This window comes from Sus scrofa, chromosome 6, assembly GCF_000003025.6.
Source record: "Sus scrofa isolate TJ Tabasco breed Duroc chromosome 6, Sscrofa11.1, whole genome shotgun sequence".
Classification (NCBI taxonomy): Eukaryota; Metazoa; Chordata; class Mammalia; order Artiodactyla; family Suidae; genus Sus; species Sus scrofa.
Window position 1 is genome coordinate 17,077,018 of NC_010448.4, and position 22,537 is coordinate 17,099,554.

A 22,537-nucleotide genomic window follows, 5' to 3' on the forward strand; every position below is an offset into this window, starting at 1 on the left:
GCCATTTTCGGATAAAACCCAGTATGTTGTGGCCATTTTCCAATACAGAAGTGTCTTGAGAAAGGGTACCTTTTTCTAAACTTCACAGAAATGCTTTATGAATAGCAGCCGGCCTGCTTCCGCCCTAGCTGAGGAGGCAGCATCTTGTGAACATGTGGTAACACATTCCTAACTCCCGATGCACAAAAACTCTGGAACCCATGCTGTGCCTGCACCTCACTCCCCCAGCTACAGCCCAGGTATCTCGCTGCCCTTGGGGCACTTGGCCATTCCCTCGCCCCCGACCCCATCATCATACCCTTCCCTGTATGTCCACGCATTCCTGTGAACCCATGTCCATGACTTGGCATCACTTTGGGCCCTAGGTAAAGCCTGAAGCCAGATGTCAGAGTCCTTTTTGGAGCTTGAGCTAGACCAGCAGGGGGACAGCCCAAGGGGACCGGTCCCTGGCTGCTGGGCTGTTTGTGGCCGGGCAGATGAGGAGTCCTTCGATGCAGAGGGTGCCCCGGTATCCTGTCCGTGGTTCTACCCTGTGGTAGAACAGCATGACGTAACCTACCATAGGGTAAAACCACTGGCAGGACACAGAGAGACAGACACACACGGGGCGGGAGCCACACCACCAAGCAGAGCCTGGAGAGGAGGTTATCGCGGTCACCACGGAAAAAGAGCCATTGATCCACGGGGCCAACACAGCGGGCAACGCCACCAGCACACAGAGAACCAGAAGCAAGTTAAGCCAACACCCAGCGAGAAGATGTCCCCACACCATGAGAGGCAGTGAGCTGAGCGGTCACCACAGGCCAAGATGCTCCTTCTCTCTGCCAGGGCCCTTGTGCCCCTCATCCGAGGCAACACTGGGAAGGGGAGTCTGTTAACTTTTGTAGGTGGACGGTGGGGAGGGCAAGACAACGCTCTGAGCTCTTTGTAGGATTATAGGAGCTATTTTGAGTCCACTGACCTTGTGCACATGACCTACAGCTGGGTATTGATCAATGCCCTCTGGAGGGTGACACAGCCTATGCACGGCAGGTACATACCATGACTCCCAACTCAGCATGCCCCGGCTGCCTCAAGAGGAAGTGAGGCCCAGGGTCAGCTTTCATGGACAACCACTCAACACCGGTATTTTTCCCCTGCCCACGGGTCAGACGGACTGGGTGAAATACAGACATAATGATGTTGGTGGGTAGAGCTACTGTCTTGAGTGAGCCCCTCCCCACAAAGCCCCTCAGCCTCCCCATGACCCGGTAACTACAGGGTTGATGCCTAGCCCAGCAGGGGACCCCAAGACCCTGCTCCAGCACCCCTTCAGACCCGCCACACCCGTGCCCACTCCTGCAGGTGCAGGGGAGCTCTGGCAACTGTCTGAGAAGGGAGGAGGCAGCTTTCCAGCCATGGGCTCTGCGGCCCCGGGGAAGTGGGGTGCAGCACAGCCCTCCAGGGGCACCCAGCTCACCTGGCGATGCCTCCATAGTCCAGGCCCTCCTCGCCGCGCATGATAATGTAGAGCCGGCGGCGCAGGTCGTAGGGCTTCATATTCATGATCTGGGGAGATAGAAGACTGAGCCAGCCTGCCACTCTCCAGTCCACGGCAGGCCGGGGGCAGGGGACGGGGGACTTCTAGGCCTGCTCTTCGGCAGATACCGGTCACCGTGGACCACGCCTTGAAAATTCTACTTCTATGGGCTTAAAAGGCCACATGACAGAAGACGGGTTGCAGGAGGGGGCCTTCTGCCGGCCCTCTGGTTTCAGACATGAAGATTATTCTCTAACCTGTTGGAAAGAATCCTCAAAAAGTGTCTGCCTGGAGACGCTGATCTTCACGTGGCTGGGGAGAGCATTTGACTGAAAAGAAAAGAGAAACAAACCTCCAGCTGGGGCCTTGGTGGCAAGTCTTCCGCCTGATCACCTGTCTGTCTGAATAGGCTTCCCCACCCACCCTGGGCCAAGAAGGAACAACTTGATGCCCTAGGAAAGGAAGCCGGCTTCCTGGAGATAATGTCACATAACCCCTTGGGTGAGATGAGTGACCGGCTCCCACCTAAGACACAGGCATTCCAGCGCCTGCTCCTGGGCTAGAAATTGGGCCGAAACTATAATTTCAGGGGTTGGGGGGTTGGGAGCCCTACTACCAGAACTCACGTGGCAGAGGAAGCGGAACTGGTGATACTTCCACCGGAAACTTCGGTCGTAGGCACCAGGGGAACCTTGCTTTGTCCTAGGAAGAGCAAAGATGCTCGGGAATCCATGGGGTTTCTCAAAAACATATCTTGTTAGCCCTAAGGAAAGCTGATGCCACGTTAATTTAAAGATGAGCGAAGTAGGCGTAAGAGAAAGGAAGTGACTGCCATTAAGACCATCTGCAGATTTGAAGATTCAAACGAAAAAAATAGAAACAAAGCCAGACCTCTTGCTTTTAGAGAAAGACCGCCAGTGTTATTCTGAACAAAGGAGCCCCTTCCCTCTCCCCACTCACACTGATTAAAGGGTGACATCAGGAGTTCCCATCCTGGCTCAGCAGAAGCAAATCTGACTAGCATGCGCAAGGATGCAGGTTCGATCCCTGGCCTCGCTCAGTGGGTTAAGGATCTGGCACTGCCGTGAGCTACAGTGTGGTCGCAGACGCAGCTCGGATATGGCACTGCTGTGGCTGTGGTGTAGGCTGGCATCTACAGCTCCAATGAGACCCCTAGCCTGGGAACCTCCATATGCCTCTGGTGTAGACCTAAAAAGACCAAAAAAAAAGTGTGACATCAAAGTTGGCCGCTAGAGGGCAGTGAGAACAGCTGGACCCGGCCTGAGCTAACAGAGCGGGGTATCACCTGTGCCAGGTCCTTACCCAGACTCAAACCCGGGGCGAGGATCCTTAAAGGTGGTGGTTCGGGTGTTGTGGTCCACGAAGTAACGCACCCCCTCGCTGGTGTACTTCATCTCCCACCCCGGAGGCAGAGCTGGCTCCTGGATCATCCTGGCAACATGGGAAGAGAGGGGTTGAAGGCAAATTTCACCTGCTGGGCCTCCAGGCTAAGGAGGCTGGGGTCCCACAGGGCTGCTTTATTTCTGCTTTTCCCAGGCCCTGCTGAGCCCTTGAAGGTGGGCCTTGAGCAAATGCACTTGGCAATGCCTGAACCCTGAGGACAGTTTTGCAGCAGAGAGAGGCCATCTATTGTCCCAAAGCCAAAGAACCAGCCCTGGGTGGATGGCCGTGGTCTGAGCATCTACCAACAATGCCAGGACACCAAGTACCCCTCTCCCAGACTAGCTTCTGGGAGGCTGGGAAGAACAGAGTTTTAGGATGAGGGGGAAGTTCTCGGCCCTTCTGAAATCACACAATCGGCAGCCTGCACAGCTGGTACAGAGACCAGCAACACCTGCCCACCAGGCCACTCTCTGTCCACAAGGAAGGTCAATTTAAGGTGCCACTCACAAGCTCTCACTGGGCAGACATCAGATCGTGAGGGTCTCGGGGCACCCGTGTGTGGCTAAGGGTCCCAGAACATCGGCCATGGAGGACGCATGCAGGCTCCTGGGCCAGGGCTAGAGCTGCACAGGGGCCCAGCTCAGACCTCTCCTGGTGTGAGTCCTTACCCCTGGGTCCGAGGATCCTCCCACTGGGTAGTGCGTGTGTTATGGTTCACGTAATACACCCGTCCATTGTCCTGTCTCTTCTCTGCCAGAGGAGAAGAAAGAAAAAAAAGGAAAAGACGCTCAGATTGAGACATCTTGAGCCCACATCCCTCTCCCCTCTGGCTCCCGCCTCCCGGCTGCTGGCTCTGAATGCCTGCTCCTGGTCCCAAGCTGTCAGAGAAGTTTAACCACCCAGAGCCTGGCTCTCATATCCGTCACTGGCAAAAAGGACAAGGAGCCCTTTCCTTTCTGGGGAGGAGGGATAGACACGTTTTCAACTCAAGATCAAGCACCGTCTTCGGTGGGTGGGTCTGCGGGAGAGAAGGGGGTGGTGTGGCAACACGAGGGGGGGCAGCCCAGCTGAACCCAGAGGCGTAATTGCAACCAGCTGTGTGCAAAGTGGAGGCACAGCCCAGCCTCCCCTCAACCCGGGTCCCCACCCCAGTCCATCGCTGCTGCTCTCTGGTCCTGCAACCGCTCCGCCCACTGGATGCAGTGACCCGGGTGCCTGTCTCACAGGCAGGGTCACTGTGGGGTGGCTGCATTTCCCCTCATGCCTCTCCGATCAGCGCTCTGCACCACCGGGCCTATGTCCCCTCCGGCTTAAAGGCAAAATTTTGTCCTAAAGCTCCCACATCCTAACAAAACCTCTATGCTGCTTATGCGCAAATCCACATCTGGGGTTGTAGGCACGCACAATGCCATCTCGGCCTTACACCTAAGTGCGTGCTTCGAGACGGGGCAGCGTTTGGGAGCTCAGACACAGCTCTGATCTCCTCGGGACAGTATCTACCTCTAGCCCCAATGGACTCACGATGGCTCTGGGTTGTTCGAGGGAGAGAAGTCTGGGCGGGCTGGGGGCAGACTCAACTCTAGCTGGTGATTCTGGCCTTTGAAGGGATTGAAAAGAGAGCCCACCAGCTCCAGGCGGATGGCAGATAAGACTCAGGGCAAGACAACCACCGCACGCGTGGCTGCTCTTCCTAGCTCAAAGCTCCTGAGCCCTCCAACCTGTTTCTGTCTTGAAGACAAACAAAGCTAATGGCCCTCTCTATTTTATGATAACGGGGAGAAATTGAAGAAATAAAAATAACCAGTTCCAGAAGCTATGGGGAAATCAAAAGCAGAAAAAGACACAGAACTGGGGGGCCCAGCCCCCTCGCCTCACGTATCAAGCTGCCACGTGCCCCGTATCAACCCAGGGTCCCGTCTCTCTCTGCCTTACCTGGTATCCATTTCTTAATGGAAATTTCAAATACACAGACAAAAGGAAAGAAAGAAAAGGTATTGGCCCAGAGCCACTACCACCCCACGACAGCCTGGGGGACCACCCCACAGAAGACAGGCTTCCCGAGGAGGTCCTGGGGGAGGGAGGAGCCGCTCCCAGCCCAGGAGCTTCTGCTTTGAACTAGATCCTCTGCACGTGCTCAGCCAAGGACCAAAGCCAAGGCCAACTGCCAAGCTGGGGGATCTGTCCAGCCGGCCCGGGGCCCTTGTTGCTGCGTGGGGGCCTTCCATGGCCCACTGCGTGGGGGCCTTCCATGGCCCTGGTCGCTGCACACAAGGTGGTAGTTTGGGGGTGGGGAAAGTCCTCAGGTGTCATCTAGCTCGACCTGATTTAGGAAGAAATGGACTGGGAAGCATTCAGTCACTTGCCCGGGGTCAGAGCGGCTGAGGAGACACGGACCTAAACCTGAGGTGTCCTGGCCCCTGGGTGGGGGCTCGGAGAGAATGTAGGGTCTCCCTAGGGGAGCAGAAAGGGAACCCAGGACAGCAAAGGAGAACACAGGAGACTTAGCAGCAGGCTCAATTGCTAAACACAATTCTCCTTTGGTTTTGCTGCTTTTTCTGTTCACTCTTAACTCTCCCAGGGGAGGTGGCCCTGCCACAGCCCTGGGGAAACCAACAAAAAGCCCAGAGGATTTGATGAGGAAGGTTCCCTGGCCCTCAGCCAGAAGTTCTTTTTCTCTCAGTTTCATACCATTATCATCTGGTCTGCTTTCTGGATGATTTGCTAAGAGCACGGACTCCAACCAGGGCCCTTAGCCCCGTCTCATATTTCACACTTGGCTTCTAGGAGCTGTTTTCGAGACCCTAGAGCTGCTCTGACTTGGTGAGCAGCATTTAGGAGAAGTGCTACGGAAATCAATCACTTGACTCCACAGATCCAGGGACGACTCTGGGTCCCCTGCTCTAGGTCACAGTGTCTACTGGCTGCCAGATGGCCTTTCAGATTCTTATTTTATCTGATGCGCCTTCCCCTGCCCAGCCAGAGGTCCTACCTTTGACCCTCGCACTTCTGACTGGCTGCGATCTCTGAGATAACAGTGAACAATGACCTTTCATCCATTCAGGGAGCCAGGTGGATCATCCATCTGCTAAAAATCACGAACTGTGTCGGGGCTTCCATAACGGATACGCTCCACGAGAAAGACTAGGCAGTCTTGCCAGCGCCCAGGAATGCAATGGGAATTGACAAGTGATACCCTGCGGGTCCAAGGGGATGGATGCAACCTTATAAAATACTAGCAGGGAGTAGTCGTGTTGGCAGTGAGAGGAACCAGCTCAAAAGCTGCACTTCTCCGGGCAATGCTCATGCTCTCATTGTCTGCTTCTTCATCGTGGTTGGGGAGCACACACCGCCCCTGCCAAGCCCAATTTAATACCATCTGTGGAGACCACCGAACGCACTGTCCTCTGTGGGCCTAACAAATAAATTACACCAGGCACAGCCTGGTGCATGTAAAACTGATTCCAGGGACAGGCACTGGACATATGGACCAAAACCCTGACTCAGTGTGCTGAGTCCCGCCATCTCTTGTGACCCCTTTTTTGCACGGCCACTCCTTCCGAGAACAGCCACGAGGCCCACCATCTCTCCCAAGGCACAGATGGCCGTCCCTCTAGCCCATCACTGGCAAATTACACCCAGGACCTGGTACCCTCCAGTGAGCAGGGGAGGCCGGCACGGCACTCTTAACTGGCACTTTCAACCTGCCACCAGCCAGAGCTCAACTCTCTCATCTGCTTCCCTCTGGTCCCTTTCGTAGTCTATATGCCTGCGAGTCAAAATAAGGCTGAAGTCCTCCAACATCTCAGCTGCAAAGAAAGCTTTGGTAAGGTTGCTTTCCATGGCCACAGACCTGAAACAAATGCATCTGGGCATCAGCCCGTGTCAGAGTGCCTTAATCAACTCGGATGGATTCTTGAGGCGACACCTTGAAAGTCAGCACCACTACCCAAGAGCCCCACGGCTGCTCGGGGCTTCCTTTCGTGAGGTCACCCTCCGGCAGCTAAGGTGGTGAGTGCTACAGGGGCGCCAAGGGACTCGGCTGCTCTTCCAACCTTCCTTCCAGCTGCAGCTCCTGCAACTGCTCCAGCTAGGCGTCCCCAGAGGGGGTGCCCGAGAGAACCCAGGCGGGAAACCGAGGCATGGAAGCAAGGAAGATGCCCAGGGAAAGAGGACAGAGCGCAGTGGAGCATCAGCGGACACGGCTGGGGGCACAGGAGGAGAACTCGGTACTTACCCCAGCCAGGAGGGAGGGGGCCCAGTGGGTCATGGTCAGTGGAAGCACTCGAAGACTAAACACAAGAAACACAGCAGAACACAAGATGTTTAAAAAATGAAAATAAAAAGCCGCTGGTTAAAAATCACTCAAGTGATCAAAATATAAATGCCAAGGGCTGGTTTCCACATTTGAGCACTTGGTGGAGCACAGGGTGGGGGCCTTAGGTGACACGAGCTCCTCTCAGACGTCTTGTCTTCTCGGAAAAAGAAAAACCCGAAAAAGGGCCCTGCACGCGGAGGGGAGCTTTGGAGGGTGGAGCGAGGGGGAGGAGAGGTGCACAGGGGAAGGTGGGCCCGGGGCTGGCGAGGCTGGCGAGGCAGGGAGCCGGCCCAGGCGGGGCAGGAGGGCCGGAGCGGGGCTGCCCGGCGGGCTGGGCCCAGGGCCTCTGCTCAGCTCCCGCTCAGGCGGCCAAGGCGACTGAAATCACCACCACCTCCAACTTTCTCCAAGAACCACACACGGGAGGGGAAAAAATATCGCAGGCCTTTCCAATGAAATCATTCCCACAAGCCCTGCCCACGCCCAGAGCTTCCTGGCCGGGGGCTGGGCCTCCTCCCGCCACCTCCCGCCTGGGTGCCGGGGAGAGGGAGCCGCCGGCAGGCCGGGGTGTGCGACAGACTGAGGGCACATTCAGGCCCAGGCCCCTCACCTCCCCCAGGAATGTTTTGCTTCCCTTCACAAAAGCACCTTTATTCTCCTCCGGCCTCAACCTGAAGTCGCTCAGTGTTCCCGGTGTGCCTGTCTGGGGAGGTGGGGCTGGGGGCGAGGGGGCGAGAAGGGGAGCCGGCAGAGAAGGGAGGCCTGACTCCAGGCCTTCGGGGTCACTGTTTACATGAGGGCCCCCACCCGCAGCCCAATGCTGCTGCCAGGTCCCCGGGGCAGGGCTGCCCGGGGGCCGAGGGTTCTCACATCCTGAGGGGAAGGGGGCAGGGCCGTGGAAGCCTCTTCAAGGTTAAATAAAACAAGTATTGTTCCCTGCTTGCTTTCTCTCTCGCTTTCCTTTCTTTCTTTCTTTCTTTCTTTTTTTTTCTTCTTTTCTTGCCCAGGCATTTTTATTTCACTTACTAAAAGTTAATCATTAAATGGGGGGGATCAAGTTCTCCATGCAGACTCTGGGCTGCCTGGTTGGCCCCGTCTGGGGGCGACAGAGCCACACACGGGCAGCAGGATGAATGGAGCTCAGTCTTGGCTTAAGAAAACACTGGCCGAACTCAACTGCCAACGGACCCCCTTCCAGGGCCCTCCCTCCACCCCCAGGGAAAGTTTCCTTCCAAGGTGGCAGCTCAAGCAACTCCTCCAAAGCCAGTTCTAACAAAGACGGTTAAGTCTTGAAACCGTAGGTTCCTTGAAGGGACGCAGCCCCCTTTCAGCCCAGGGCCTCCTAGCCTGGGCGGAATGAAACTGCTCGAAGGTGCGGGAAGCTGGGCCGTCCTAGATTTAGGGCACCTTGCCCTCAATCTGGAGGGTGTGTTTGCCAGCTCCACCCCAATTCGGATTTGTCTGATGGTTACTGGGGAAAAAAAAAAAACACCCCAAAAAACCTCCCAAATTCACAGAGGTTGTTTTGATGTGTGTGGAGGGGAGAGGGGTGGGGGAGTCAGCATCTCATAAAATCCAAGCTCCTCCAACTGTGTTTTGTAGTTAATACGTAAGACAACGGAAGGAAAGCCCTGCCTTGGGAAACACGCATGCGCTTCAGATAATGAGGCCAAACAGGAGACAGCGCCTAAGTGCTGAGCTGGAGCAACATCCTTGCAAAGGGTAAGGACTGCAGAAAAGGTCATTTAAAGACATGAAAAGAAGGCAGCATTTGGCATTTGGAGCAAAATTGTTTGCTGATGTAAGTCTCCCCCCCAACCAAACTGGATTATGTGCAAGGAATTCAGGAGCTTGGATGTGAAATTAGCTACCACCTGGGCCTCAGGGGACTTACAGTCCTATCTTGCTTAACTCTACAAATCAACACACCAAAGGTCTTTCCTGATGGCTTCCGTGACCTGCACTGAACTAGAAACAAAAAATGTTTATCAGGAGTTCCCATCATGGTGTAGCGGAAATGAATCTGATCAGGAACCATGAGGTTGCAGGGGGTTTGATCCCTGGCCTTGCTCACTGGATGAAGGATCTGGCGCTGCTGTGAGCTGTGGTGTAGGTTGCAGATGTAGCTTGGATCTGGCGTTGCTGTGGCTCTGGCTAGGTTGGCAGCTACAGCTCTGATTCGACCCCTAGCCTGGGAACCTCCATATGTCGCTGGTGCGGCCCTAAAAGGACAAAACACACACACACACACACACACACACACACGTTTATCAGCCCCTTTCTTAATCCTTGCCTTTTCTTTTTTAGCCATGCAGGTGGTATATGGAAGTTCCCGGGCAGTGACCCAAGCCACAGCAGTGACAATGCTTAATCCACTAAGCCACCAGGGAACTCCAATATTTGTCCTTTTGTTTTTTTTTTTGTTTTTTTTTTTGTCTTTTTGCCATTTCTTGGGCCGCTCCTGCGGCATATGGGAGGTTCCCAGGCTAGGGGTCTAATTGGAGCTGTAGCCGCCGGCCTACGCCAGAGCCACAGCAACGCGGGATCCGAGCCGCGTCTGCGACCTACGCCACAGCTCATGGCAACGCCAGATCGTTAACCCACTGAGCAAGGGCAGGGATCGAACCCGCAACCTCATGGTTCCTAGTCAGATTCGTTAACCACTGCACCACGACGGGAACTCCAGATTTAAAAAAAAAAAAAAAAAAAAAAAAAAAAACCCTAACAATAGAGAGCCAACACTGTGTGAAATTTCTGACATTAAAAACAAAAGGGGAGTTCCCGTTGTGGCGCAGTGGTTAACGAATCCGACTAGGAACCATGAGGTTTCGGGTTCGGTCCCTGGCCTTGCTCAGTGGGTTAACAATCCGGCGTTGCCGTGAGCTGTGGTGTGGGTTGCAGACGCGGCTCGGATCCCGCGTTGCTGTGGCTCTGGCGTGGGCCAGAGGCTACAGCTCCAATTTGACCCCTAGCCTGGGAACCTCCATATGCTGCAGGAGCGGCCCAAGAAATGGCAAAAAGACAAAAAAAAAAAAAAAAAAAAAAAAAAAAAAAATCTTTGGTATCCTCTCATTCTCACCCTGTGAAAACACCTCCTTCTCCAAACCTAAAAGAGGAGGAGAGAAGAGGAGGCCAAGAGTAAGGAAGAGAGACCAGAGACTGAGAAACATGAACACATGAACCAGAGCTGGTGGAAGCTGATGCTCGTAATTATCTGACCTCCTACAGGTAAAGCAAAGCGCTTGATTATTTTTGCATATTTCTTCCCTAATGTATACAAGTTGAAAAATGTAAAAAAGTGGACAGAACCCAAGGAGATGCAAAAAATAAAAGCTGCACATCGAGACCCGAGAACCAAAACCCCCAAACCTCACATCTCCAGTGAGCTAACCAACTCCCCTCCTCTCCTATCAAGTCTTCCCCTGAAATAAGGGGTCCCATGTGTGACCTGGAGCTCGCTGGAGAGGCACAGAGAGAGGGGTGTGGGGAGATACCAGTCAGAAGAGAGATTCTGGGATGTGCAGGTGACTTTAAGAGACAAGGCAGTTTCCTTTTTGCCAGGAAGGGAAAGGAAGGCTATTGGATAGTTTTCCTGGTAACCAGCCTGGGTTGGGAGGACAGGGGTGCCGGCTGCGAGCCAGAGGCTCACATGAGTTCAGTTCCCTTAGGGACAAGGCAGTAATATTTTAAGACAGAAACTCAGAAATAAAGAATGTCTAGCCAACACAGCTGAGGGCAAGAAAAACTCTGGGAAGGGGAGAGAGGTTACAGGGTGGAAGGCAGGCTCCTTTAAAAAAAAAAAAAAAAAAAAGAGTTCCCATCGTGGCTCAGTGGTTAACAAATCCGACTAGGAACCATGAGGCTGCGGGTTCGACCCCTGGCCTCACTCAGTGGGTTAAGGATCCGGCATTGCCGTGAGCTGTGGTGTAGGTCGCAGGTGTGGCTCAGGTCCTGCATTGCTGTGGCTGTGGTGTAGACCAGCAGCTGTAGCTCCGATTCGACCCCTAGCCTGGGAACCTCCATATGCCGCGGGAGGGCCCTAGAAAAGGCAAAAAGACCAAAAAAAAAAAAAAAAAAAAAAAAAGTGAGGCACCCAGTGGACACAGAAACAAAACACAGTTGCTTGAGAATTTGATCCAATGGGCTCTTTGCAGAGGAAGAAACAAGCTGTTCCCAGATAAAGCACTTGGGCGTCCACAAGCTGGGAGCCACAGAATGATGTGTTTCAGTGCCGCCAACCCGGACTAGTCCTCTGGTTATGAGGGGAGGACCAAGGCGGGACGGGAGAGGGGAGCTGTCATAGACGTGGGAGCAGGCTGTGAGCGGGGGCCCGTCGCGACACAAGACGTACAGGCCCCGGCTGGCCATGCTTGGTGGACCAAAGGCGAAAGGCAAGGCGAAACTGCAGGGGCCAGACACAAGTGATGATCACGAGCAGCAAAGACGCACTGGGGCGTCAGGGAGGGAACCGTGTCAGAAATAAGAGAGCAGTAACGGAGAGACGGAGAGAGGCGCGTGTTGAGGCAGGCGGCAGGAAGGAACTGCGGGAGCCTGACATCTGGGCTGCCCTCGATTTCCCGCGTGGGGCTGGGTTTCGTGTTCTCTGCCGGGCAGCAGCGAAGAACAAGATCTGGTTTTAGCCCAGCAGCCGGAGGAGGAGGGGACGCCTCTGGTGTAGTATCAGCTCTTAAGTCTTCGGAGGCCAACCCTGGGCCAAGGCCAAACCCCAAAATAACTCTATGAAAGCGACTCTTCTTACTTGTAACCAGGACATGGCACCATCGCAAACAAGAGGGGCAAACCCAGTGCAGAGGGGAGAGAAACCAACAGAGAGACATTGAAAGCTAACCCCTCGTTTTTCAATAGGAATCTTGTTTCAGGGAGAAAATGGAACCACTACCTCCATCCAGAATCCCCCTGGATCCCCAGCCAGGCTGAGCAAACCATGAGAGAGGACTCAGAGGTTTCTTTTTTTTTTAAGCCCTGAATTTGTACTTTTAGGGGGTACTCCAGATCAGAGCTCCATCTCCATAGGCCCGAAATGATGTCACTAAAATGAGAGAGGCAAGAGGAATGAAGCCCCCGAAAGACAGAGGGGATGAGGATCCAGAATTTTCCCTTCCACTCACCCAACTTCTCGGTCAATTGACAGAACTCACATGGTGCCTTGGAGGTAGGAAAAAAAGATTCCTTCAAGAGATTTTTTCCTTTTTAATTTGACAAGTTGGGGAAGCAGGGACACCAAACCATGTGAGACTCCCAGAATGTGTCCTTGTCTCTAAGTCAAAGGTCAGAGAGGCCCAGACCATCCCAGTTTTCCAGCCACGACCACTCAAGAAACGGCAGGGAAAGTCTTTGGGGCCCAGCTCGAGAGGAAGAGTTTCTGAAATGGAGAGAAGGGCCAGATCCCACTCAATGTGGGAAGATGCCAGAACCAGAGGCCACGCACTCGTGAAAGGGGCTGTGGAGTGGGAGGCCTGGCAGAAGAACATATGTGGGGCTGCACCAGACAGACCCCCGGAGCATTCCAGTTGACCCTGGAGGCAACTTAATGTGACAAACACTGAACTTTCTCACTGGGACCAAGGAAACACTACATGATGAGCAGTCAACCCCCACATTCCAAAGAAGGAACAAGCCAGCCCAGGGCAATGCTACCATGCCTCTGGTTGATGGTGCAGCTCCTGCTTTGGGTGAGCAGTAAAAGAGCTGGAAACGAGGGCAAAGCTGATGAGGAGTGCTGTGCAACCCAATGGAACTGTAGGCTTTTGGAGCAATCACAAATAGTTTTGTGGGGTTAAAGTTCATTTTCAATGGAAACAACGTGGGTTAAATGCAGTGATGCCATAGTCCAGCTCAAAAAGGTTCCAACCTCCAATCTACCACACCCCGTGCAGGTTCTACTGCAGATCCCAGGGTGTTCAAAGTGCTCTGAGAAAACGCAATCAGAGTTCCACCTTAGGAACCTCACCTCTCCCTGCCAAGAGACTGGGTACCTGGGCTCCCCACCAAGCACCGGGTTGCTAGGAGAGGCTCTAATGAGATGGAGACCCAGGGAAGAAGGTTCCTAAAGGGACACGGTGTGGGAGACCCTTAGACAGTTAGTCTGGGACCACAACACTCTGAATTCTGGACTAGAAAGTCTAAATGTTACTCTGTAGGTACCAACTGTAGAAGGTTTTGAGTCAGTGATAAAGAGATAAATACAGAGCAAGACCCCCTTCCCTTAAATCCTCCACAGTGATTTTTTAAAAAGTGACAGAATGATGATGATTGCTGAAGACTGAGAGAGAGAAAATGAGGCCAGCAAAGAAAACAAGTCCAAGGCTGCCCTAACCATTCAGTCGGGAGGGACAGAGGAAAACCAGGAATTGGATAGAGGGAGAGTCATCTAGACTAGTGGGTCAATCCATTTTTTTGGTAAAGGGCCACAAAAAATATTTTAGGCTTCAAGGGCCACCTGGTCTCCGTTGTGGCTACTCAACTCTGCCACTGTGGCATGAAAGCAGCCTCAGCCTATACCCACACTACCAGGTGTGACTGTGTTCCAAGAAGACTTCAGGAGTTCCTGCTGTGGCACAGCACAAATTAACCTGACTAGTACTCATGAGGACGCAGGTTCGATCCCTGGCCTTGCTCAGTGGGTTAAGGATCTAGCGTTGCCGTGAGCTGTGGTGTAGGTCGCAGACATGGCTCGGATCTGGTGTTGCTGTGGCTGTGGTGTAGGCCGGCAGCTGTAGCTCCGACTAGACCCCTAGCTTGGGAACCTCCATAGGCCACAGGTGTGGCCCTAAAAACAAACAAAAAAACCTTTATCTGCAAAACCAGACAGGGGGCCATTTTGGCCCAAAGGCCATAGTTGCCCACCCCAGATCCAGATAAACTCATGGTCCCTCCATCCTTGAGAACCTGTCAGATGATAAAGATCAGAAGAAAAACAGTAGCAGCAGCGGGAAGGGAAGGATTTGGGTGACTACCTTATTTGACAGGACAAGGTATGGGAGAGGTCACAGCGACCTTCAGGGCTCCAGACACTGTAAATGGACTTGGGTTTACATGGAGGGACCGTGTAATGGACTTGCATTTAATGGAGGGACCAGGAAAAAGCCAATCCCGGGAGAAAGATGGGGGATTCGGTTTCAGACATACACACTGAGTCCATAAACACAGATGCTGGCATTGAGTTACTAAGTTAGAAACACTGGAATTTGAGGAATTTCACTGCGATGAGTAAAATCTCCAGGGTCAGAGAACTGACATTTCCAGCTACCGTTTTCCCCTGCTCACCCAAAAGGGTTACAGAGAATGTGCAAGGCTGACCATCCTATGGTGCCAGCAGGCTCCCCTCCCTCGCGGCGGGCCCCCGGCCTCTCACCTGGTAGAGGAATCTTTGGCTGAAGTGCTGCATTGCGCCCTGGAGCTGGCTCCGCTGGGACTGCCACTGCTCGTAGTTCCGCACGTACTCGGCTGTAGGGCGCTGCCAGGTGGTGGTCCGAGTGTTGTGATCCACATAGTAGAACCTGCCTCGGGGGTCTGTGCGTTTCTCCCAGCTGCAAATGTTAAACTCAGGGTGAATACAGTGACCACCTCACCGCTACCCTCAAATCCTAGGGAATCTCAGGCCAGCTGGCAAGGAGGACGGAGAGGAAGGGTTTGGTGTGGGGGCTGGCACAGGTGCTTGGCGCCTCCAGGAAGGCCCAGCCAGATGGGCCCCCATCACAGAGGCTTCTGGGCTTAGATGATTCTAGCAGACATCCATGGTTGCCCCTGAAACAACCAGTCCATCTGTACCAACAGCTCTCCATTTCCATTTCAGAGCGCCAAGTGGCTCTGGGGCAGCCGACTGTCCTCCCAACCCTGGAGGTGAAAGGTTGACCGGACCAGAAGCGGGCATGAGATGCAAGCTGAGCCAGTCAGGGTGAATCTATGACGTTTGTTAGGAATCACAGGAAAACTGCAGCCTCTCTTCCCCGCCCAGTACGACTGAGAAAGCACGAGGGCCTGGGACCTGTTGCCATCTCGGACCCAAACACAACATGAAGTTGACCCACTGGTCAGCAGAGCAGAAAAACGGGGGGAAAGCCAGTCCACTGGGATATTGTTGAGCCATGACATTGTGTTTCACTTGAAACCAGCATCTACATCTAGAATTAGCAGTTACATACGCCAGTGAATTCTCTTCATTATCCAGGCTAATTTGGATCCCAATTTCTCCCCCTGCAATTGAAATTATCCCGATATAAGATGCCAGTGAAAATATGGTGCATGGTTATGAGAAGAAGACTTGCTGAAAATGACAGCAGACCTCTCTATATTATTTTCGATAAGGAAGCAACCTTTCCAAAGTTGGCCCTAAAACATCCATGGCCAAGACGTGGCTACAACAGACAGGAGAAATCCTCAGCTGAGCTTGGTAGGTGTAATTTGATTTCCACATACACAGGGAAGACGTGATCAAAAGAAAGTAAGAAAAGGATTTACGCCAGGCAATGGAAAAGTTTTACATTTTGATAGAGTGTGGGTTCCGTAGTGTATGCATTTGTCCCAACTCAGTGAACTGTATACCTGAGATCTATATATCTCACTGTATGTAAATTATATTTCAATTTGAAAAAGTGAATTTGAATCTAATTAAGCCTCCATATGCAACAACCAGTTCACCAGGAAAGATAAGGAATAAAGGAGCATGTAACACAGCACCAGGAGTCACCATCACCCACATTCAGAAAATGAGAAATTCTACAAGACAAATGCCCAATCTTCAACAGATAAAGAGCCGGCAGGGTAGGGTGGGGACAGACAAGAAAGGGTGGAAGAAACATACAGATTAAGAGAGACTTAGGGAGTTCCCGTTGTGGCGCAGTGGTTAATGAATCCGACTGGGAACCATGAGGTTTCGGGTTTGATCCCTGGCCTTGCTCAGTGGGTTAAGGATCCGGCGTTGCCGTGAGCTGTGGCGTAGGTCGCAGACGTGGCTCGGATCCTGTGTTGCTGTGGCTCTGGCGTAGGCCTGCAGCTGTAGCTCTGATTAGACCCCTCGAACTGGGAACCTCCATGTGCCCCGGGTGTGGCCGTAAAAGACAAAAGACGACCAAAAAAAAAAGAGAGAGAGAGACTTAGGAGATACATATGTTGATTTTTGAGTTTGAACCTGATTCAAACAAGTCAAATGTGAAAACATTTTTAAGACAATTGGGGAAAATGCAACAGACAGAATGACATGAAGTAAAGAAATACTGCTAATTGTGTTGGGTATTCGGGTTTTTTTTTTTAATCCTCATCTGTTAGAGATGTGTGTGATGTATTTATGGATCAAAGAGTATGATGACTGGGATTTACTTTAAAATTCACTGGTCCCCTCCTCTGAAAAGTGGGAGGTCAGATAAAACAAAATGTTGCTAACTGTTAGAACCAGGCAATGCTTGCAAGGGCTTCATTGTACACCAAATTTGGTGTATGCCTGTATTTTCCATTATAAGCTTGAAAGGGGATGTGGGGCCGAGGGAAGGAGTTTGAACAGGATAAGAGAAACCCCGAAGCAAACAGTATTAATCCAATGCAGAGGGAATCCCAAAGGGATTATACTGCATGATTCCAAAGGGTTGAAGAGTCTTGGTGCCCCAACTACCTTCTCTCATCCTCTGCTCTGAATTCTGATCTTACTCCCTTGACTATCACCCCATGGTCGGGGACTTTCTGCAACAATCAGGGTTAGCCTCCTGGCCGACTTTTTCGCCACCTCTTCAGTGATCCTTTCAAACTCCAAGCATCTCTACAAATGTCTTCTCTTCAAACAGTTCCCAGCCCCTGTGGCCCGTTCCCAGATGGCGTCTGGATTCCACCTGCTGGACCGCCTTGCCTTCGTGACCTGCTGCCACATTGGATTTGACAAAATGCCATCCCTCCTGCCCCGAACCTGAGCCTTTCCAGGCTTCTCCTCCTCTGTCCCTTCCCAGGAAGGAAACCACATCATCACTCCTGGCTTCGTCCTCTCCTTCGGACCTCAGTAAGCCACCCAGGCCAGGGGCTTCTTTTTCTTTTGTCTCTCTGCCCTTGACCTTCCATGTCTACGTCCAACAGTCCCTGAACTCATCTCCCCATCCATTCCAGCGGACAACTGCCATCAGGATAGCCCCAGCAGATGGACCCTTTGCTCCATGCTCCTGCTTGGAAACATCAACTGACGCCCCACTTGCCCTCGAGCCAAAACCTTGAAACCAGCACTCAAGGCTCACGATAACCTGGAATCTTCCCACCTTTCTCACAAATTCTCCCCACTAGTGATTTTTCTTTATCTGTTATCAGAGGAATCCTGTATCTATAGCCTGAGATACGAACAAGTACTACAGGGGAGGCAGTGAAAACCGGTGTCTCCTGCCCGCCCACCCACCGTGGCAACAATTGCTTTCAACTCTTGACCTCTTCCACTATTTGTAGCCACACTGCTACATAAATGCGCATTCCATCATTTCTTGCTTTCTGCCAAGTGAGACGTTACTTAATGGACTTTCCACCATCAAAGCTGAGGGTCTGGTTATGGCACTTCCCCGCCCCAACCCACACAGTGCCCTCCCCTCCCCCACCCTCCCAATTTAGAAAACCATCTTTTTTTTTTTTTTTTTTTTGCTATTTCTTGGGGCTGCTCCCTCGGCATATGGAGGTTCCCAGGCTAGGGGTCCAATCGGAGCTGTAGCCGCCAGCTGACACCACAGCTCACGGCAACGCCAGATCCTTAACCCACTGAGCAAGGCCAGGGATCGAATCCGCAACCTCCTGGTTCCTAGTCGGATTCATTAACCATTGAGCCACGACAGGAACTCCTAGAAAACCATCATCAAGTCAATACTCAGAGTGTGGATGATGCCCTTGGAGTATATACTATACCTACATTTCCTTCCTTGTACAACTTTTTCTTTTACGGTTAAGAACGGCGTGTTTTGTGCTGCTTGGACCTATCGCTAATTCACCCCCCAATTCTGCCAGGGCAGGTGTCACGTAACACTTGGTCCCAACGTTCTGGGCATCCTTTGCCCAGTGTGGACAGCCGGCCTCCAGGCCTGCTCGACCATCGTCCCTCGCTGTCCTCGAGGGAACACCTCCGCCCCCAGAATTGAGTCCTCTGTGCCCTGCATCTCAGGACTTCTCTGTTTCCTCCTGTCTGGTGGAATAAATCGTTGACTAGTTTCTAAGAAAGGAGGCACCAAAGTTCATAATTTTTTAAAACCCTGCATGTCTGAAGATGCCTTTAGTTCAACCCTCACACTTGAGCGATAAACTATCTAAAAGTTGATCTCCGGAATCACTGTTACCAGAAGATTCCCTAAAGAGTACAATCTGAAGTTTTCTTCCCTTAGAATGGTCACATTCCCCAGTTTAAAAAAAAACAAAAAAATTTCCAATCTTTACCCTGAGGCCACCGGCCTCATTTAATCCCTTTTTCCTGAGTTCATCCCTGACCTTGGCTACGGCTGTGTTCTCCAGGCTGGTTCTGCTCTCCTAGGAACTTCTCATATCAGCAGCAGTCATGCGACATGCCTGTGGCAGAGGGGTGGGAGTTATGGTTGACAACCAAGGAATCTAGCTGCTTTCTGCACAAATTTTATTTAATTTTTTTAATGGTTTTTATTTTTTTCCATTAGAGCTGGTTTACAGTGTTCTGTCAATTTTCTACTATACAGCAAGGTGTCCCAGGCACACATACATGTATACATTCTTCTGCACAAATTTTAAACTTCTGCTTTTTAGTCTCATTACACACACTTACACACACACGCCCCATATGTCTCTCATCGCTGAGCCTTTCCAGGGCTCCCTGGTACAACTGGCTGCCTTCCCGGTAGAAACCCCACACTGTAAGCCTGGGTTTCAGCTTTCTCAACGCTGCCATTTATCTATCAGCAACTAAACTTGGAGTACAGTCTTCCATATGCTTTTGCTCCTCTTCCATTCCTTTGTATTATACTTTTAAAAAATAACCCTTATTGCCATTTCAGTGGCTTTTCAGGAAGGAATGGAAATAAACACATGTTTAATCCACATGTTTAACTAGAAATCCTCTACACTGGTCTAACTTTTTTTTTTTTTTTTTTTTTTTTGTCTTTTTAGGGCGGCCCCCGCCATATAGAGGTTCCCAGGCTAGGAGTCAATCAGAGCCATAGTGGCCAGCCTATGCCACAGCCACAGCCACACCAGATCCAAGCCATGTCTGCAATCTACACCACAGCTCAGGATAATGCCCGATCCTTAACCCACTGAGTGAGGCTAGGGATCAAACCCGCAACCTCATGGATGCTAGTCAGATTTGTTTCCGCTGAGCCACGATGGCAACTCCATGCACTGGTCAAACTTCTAAGCAGCATAATCACACCCTTGATTTCAGGTGAAATTTTATGCAGAATCGCAATCTATAAAAACAGAGCAGTGGCTGGAGGCCTGGGCAGCTCCCCCCCGCCAATGCTCTTTGGTTCCAATAGGCATCTGCCCCAAACACCGTGCTGGACATACACTGGGTATCTTTGCTTCACACAAACGCTCCACTCCAGCAAAACTGCTCCAAGCATCATTCCCTCAAAGCCCCGTTTAGGTTTACACAGTTCCCCGGACCTGGATCGCCTCCCTCTTCTTACTGAGGTCCACCTCCAGCCTTTCCTAAAGCCCAAGTCTGATGCCTCTATGCGACCTCCCCAGGACCAGGCTCTGTGGTGACCACTTTCCCTGCTCACCCCAGGCCTGAGAGACACCCAGGCATGACTAAAAAGCAAATGACTGCATTCATCCTTAACCACCAGGTCCGGTCCCTCTGCTCCTGGATAAAAATGGACCGGTCTTTATACAAGCGAAGGGACGGCAGGGGGTGGCTATGATAAAGTGAGTCTTCTGGCCCAATCTCACTCCTGGATGACTGGGTCTGCTGAGATAATGATTCCGCCTATAGTTTCGAGAATGCTCTCACTATGGTAATGGCAGAACCTCTCCCATTAATTAGAGATGAAAGCTTGAGCATACTGTTCTCTCTGGGTTCCTGATTACAGAGCAGAACTCAGTGCCAGGAGCTCAAAGGTCTGGGCCTGAAATTCAGGAAGAACGAAGAGGCTATGGGGCCGGGGGTGGGGTGGGGGGGTTTGCAGAGCTGAGCCATCTCCCAATTAAACACAAAAACTAGCCAGAAAATAAGAAAGGTGGATCTAGTGTTCCACCTCGATACTTAAAGAAGAGTAGATCCTCAGCCTTTCTCAGAAGACACCATTAAATATCTTCATTTAGACACCACCCAAATGTTCACCAGGTCAAGGCCTGCATAACTTAGAGACCAGAGAGGTTAGGAGACAAGCAACCAGCACACATACAGAGTTACTGCTGCTTTTAAATAGACATGCTGTAAACACACCAAGTACACGTAGGCAACACTGTCCTGGGAAACCTCGGTGGTTAATTTGTAAGACAACTGGAGGAATCTGACTGACTGGGTATTTGACTGTGGCAGGTAAATACTGCTAACAATACAGTGGTTTTACTTTTAATAAGAGAATACTTTTTAGAACTACAGACCGAAATTTGGATAAGAAGATAGGACGTCTGGGATTTGCTTCAAAATAATATAGGACACGGGTAAGGGAGGATTACGAGCAGGAGTTGGCAAACTTTTTCTACAAAGGGCCACAAAGTACATATTTCAGTCTTTGCAGGCTCTGTCAAAATTATTCAGCTGTGCCAATGACCATAAAAGCAGCCACAGACAAAAACAAATGAGAGCAGCGGTGTTTCAATAAAACTTTATTTACAAAAACAGGCAGTGGGCTGGATTTTGTTCACCGGCCCACAGGTGGCCAGCCTCTGGTACAGATGAAACGAGAATGGCCAAGAGGTGATAATTATTGCAGTTATGTGTTGATTGTGTGGGAATTCTCTCTACTTTGTGCCCTCTTGGAAAATTTCAGTAAGAAAATCTCTGCCACCGCCATGATGAAATGTTTAACTTTTTTCTAGGAGGTCAGTGTTTAACTTTGGTAAGTTCTCTGGCCTTGAAGTCAAAGGAGAAAACAGACTGACAACTAATGATGATGGATCATGAGTTTGATTTCCAGAAGGGTAAGGAAGAAAAGGAAAAACACAAGCATTCCCGTGGAAAACCAAAACTAAAAGCAGCTCGTCCACGGAAACTCCGGGGACAGGAAGGTGAGGGGGTATCTGCCTGGCAAACGCCTGACAACAGAACAAAAGATAACAGAAGGGTCCCCCGCGAGGCCCCTCCTCCAACATCCCCCCCCCCCCCGCCCTGTATTCATGTTTTATGCAGGAGCCCTTCATGGCGACTTTCCTTCAAGGGGATTCTTTTCCTAGAGCAGAATACACTCCCTTTTGAAAGCTCTCAGGACCCGGAGACGCATGTGGAAAGAACTTTCTGTCCCTGGCAGACAGGGAACCAAACCCCTTCTCCTTGAACTTGGACGGTCTTCCCTCACTTGGATGCCTCACTCATCCTCTGGTTTTGGAGAACTTAGTGAGTTCTCGCAACGCCCAGCTGAATGAGATGCACGCTGTCCTCAGGGGCTGGATGGACACGGGGCACTGTGAAATGCATCAACAACACCCTCTCTAGCTGGGCTCCCTCGTGCTCTTTTTCCCCCCAGACATTTTATGTGCTCTCAGTATCCTAGTACGTCCTAAGAAATGAGAGCACAATGAAGGTAAGTGACTAGGAAAAGCAATCAAGTGGCCCAGGACGATAAACGTCCCTGTACTGTGCTACCTCTGCAGAAGGAGCGCAAAAATTGGGCCCCATAGGGTTCTTTGTAGGTCAAGTGACTGAAGCCACCAAAACACAATTGCCCCCAGAGGCATCCCCAGCCCGCCTTCCTCCCAAGCCCAACAGCCATGGGGGCTCTGAACACCGCTCACTAATGCCCACAGCCAACGACACATATGGGGAGAAGGAAAAGTACCAAGAGAGGAGAGACTGTAGAATGGCCTGGTGGATGGAGGAAGGGAAGAGAGAGAGAAAAGAGGAGGGAGAGGAAATAAAGAGATGGTCATGGCAGTGAGTGGGGGAGAAGCCGATGGGGGGTTCTGGTGCCAGTTCCCGAGTTTGGGGCTTTTTGGCCCAAGCCTTACCCTGGAGGAAGAGGCCGCTCCCAGGTGGTGGTCTTGGTATTGTGGTCCACATAATAGACACGCCCGTTGGGGAGCTCTCGCTGCTCCCATCTGCAAAATACAGTCAAGGGAGGCATGAGACACACGGGGAAAGGCAAAAGTCCTTGCTCAACAGGGTCCTTCACTAGTGATGTGGCTAATGTGACGTG

At 51.7% G+C, this 22,537-nt stretch overlaps 1 protein-coding gene and 1 non-coding gene across 6 annotated transcripts in view; both read right to left on the bottom strand.

The window, feature by feature from the left end:
* Positions 1-22,537, bottom strand: part of WWP2 (WW domain containing E3 ubiquitin protein ligase 2) — a 159,203-nt gene that overhangs the window by 8,238 nt on the left and 128,428 nt on the right. For 4 of the 5 annotated variants that reach the window (XM_021093861.1, XM_021093864.1, XM_021093862.1 and 1 more), the window contains exons 9-16: positions 22,350-22,439; positions 14,614-14,788; positions 7,158-7,212; positions 3,592-3,673; positions 2,843-2,971; positions 2,146-2,221; positions 1,777-1,848; positions 1,460-1,548 (exon numbers count right to left, since the gene is read on the bottom strand). In XM_021093861.1, the coding sequence (XP_020949520.1) occupies positions 1,460-1,548; positions 1,777-1,848; positions 2,146-2,221; positions 2,843-2,971; positions 3,592-3,673; positions 7,158-7,212; positions 14,614-14,788; positions 22,350-22,439 (768 nt within the window). Of the gene's footprint in view, positions 1-1,459; positions 1,549-1,776; positions 1,849-2,145; positions 2,222-2,842; positions 2,972-3,591; positions 3,674-7,157; positions 7,213-14,613; positions 14,789-22,345; positions 22,440-22,537 lie in introns of those variants that run through there. The other variant, XM_021093865.1, reaches the window with a different exon arrangement.
* MIR140 (microRNA 140) lies at positions 513-582 on the bottom strand. Its single transcript, NR_049169.1, has one exon. It is a non-coding gene; the product is annotated as a microRNA 140 (primary transcript).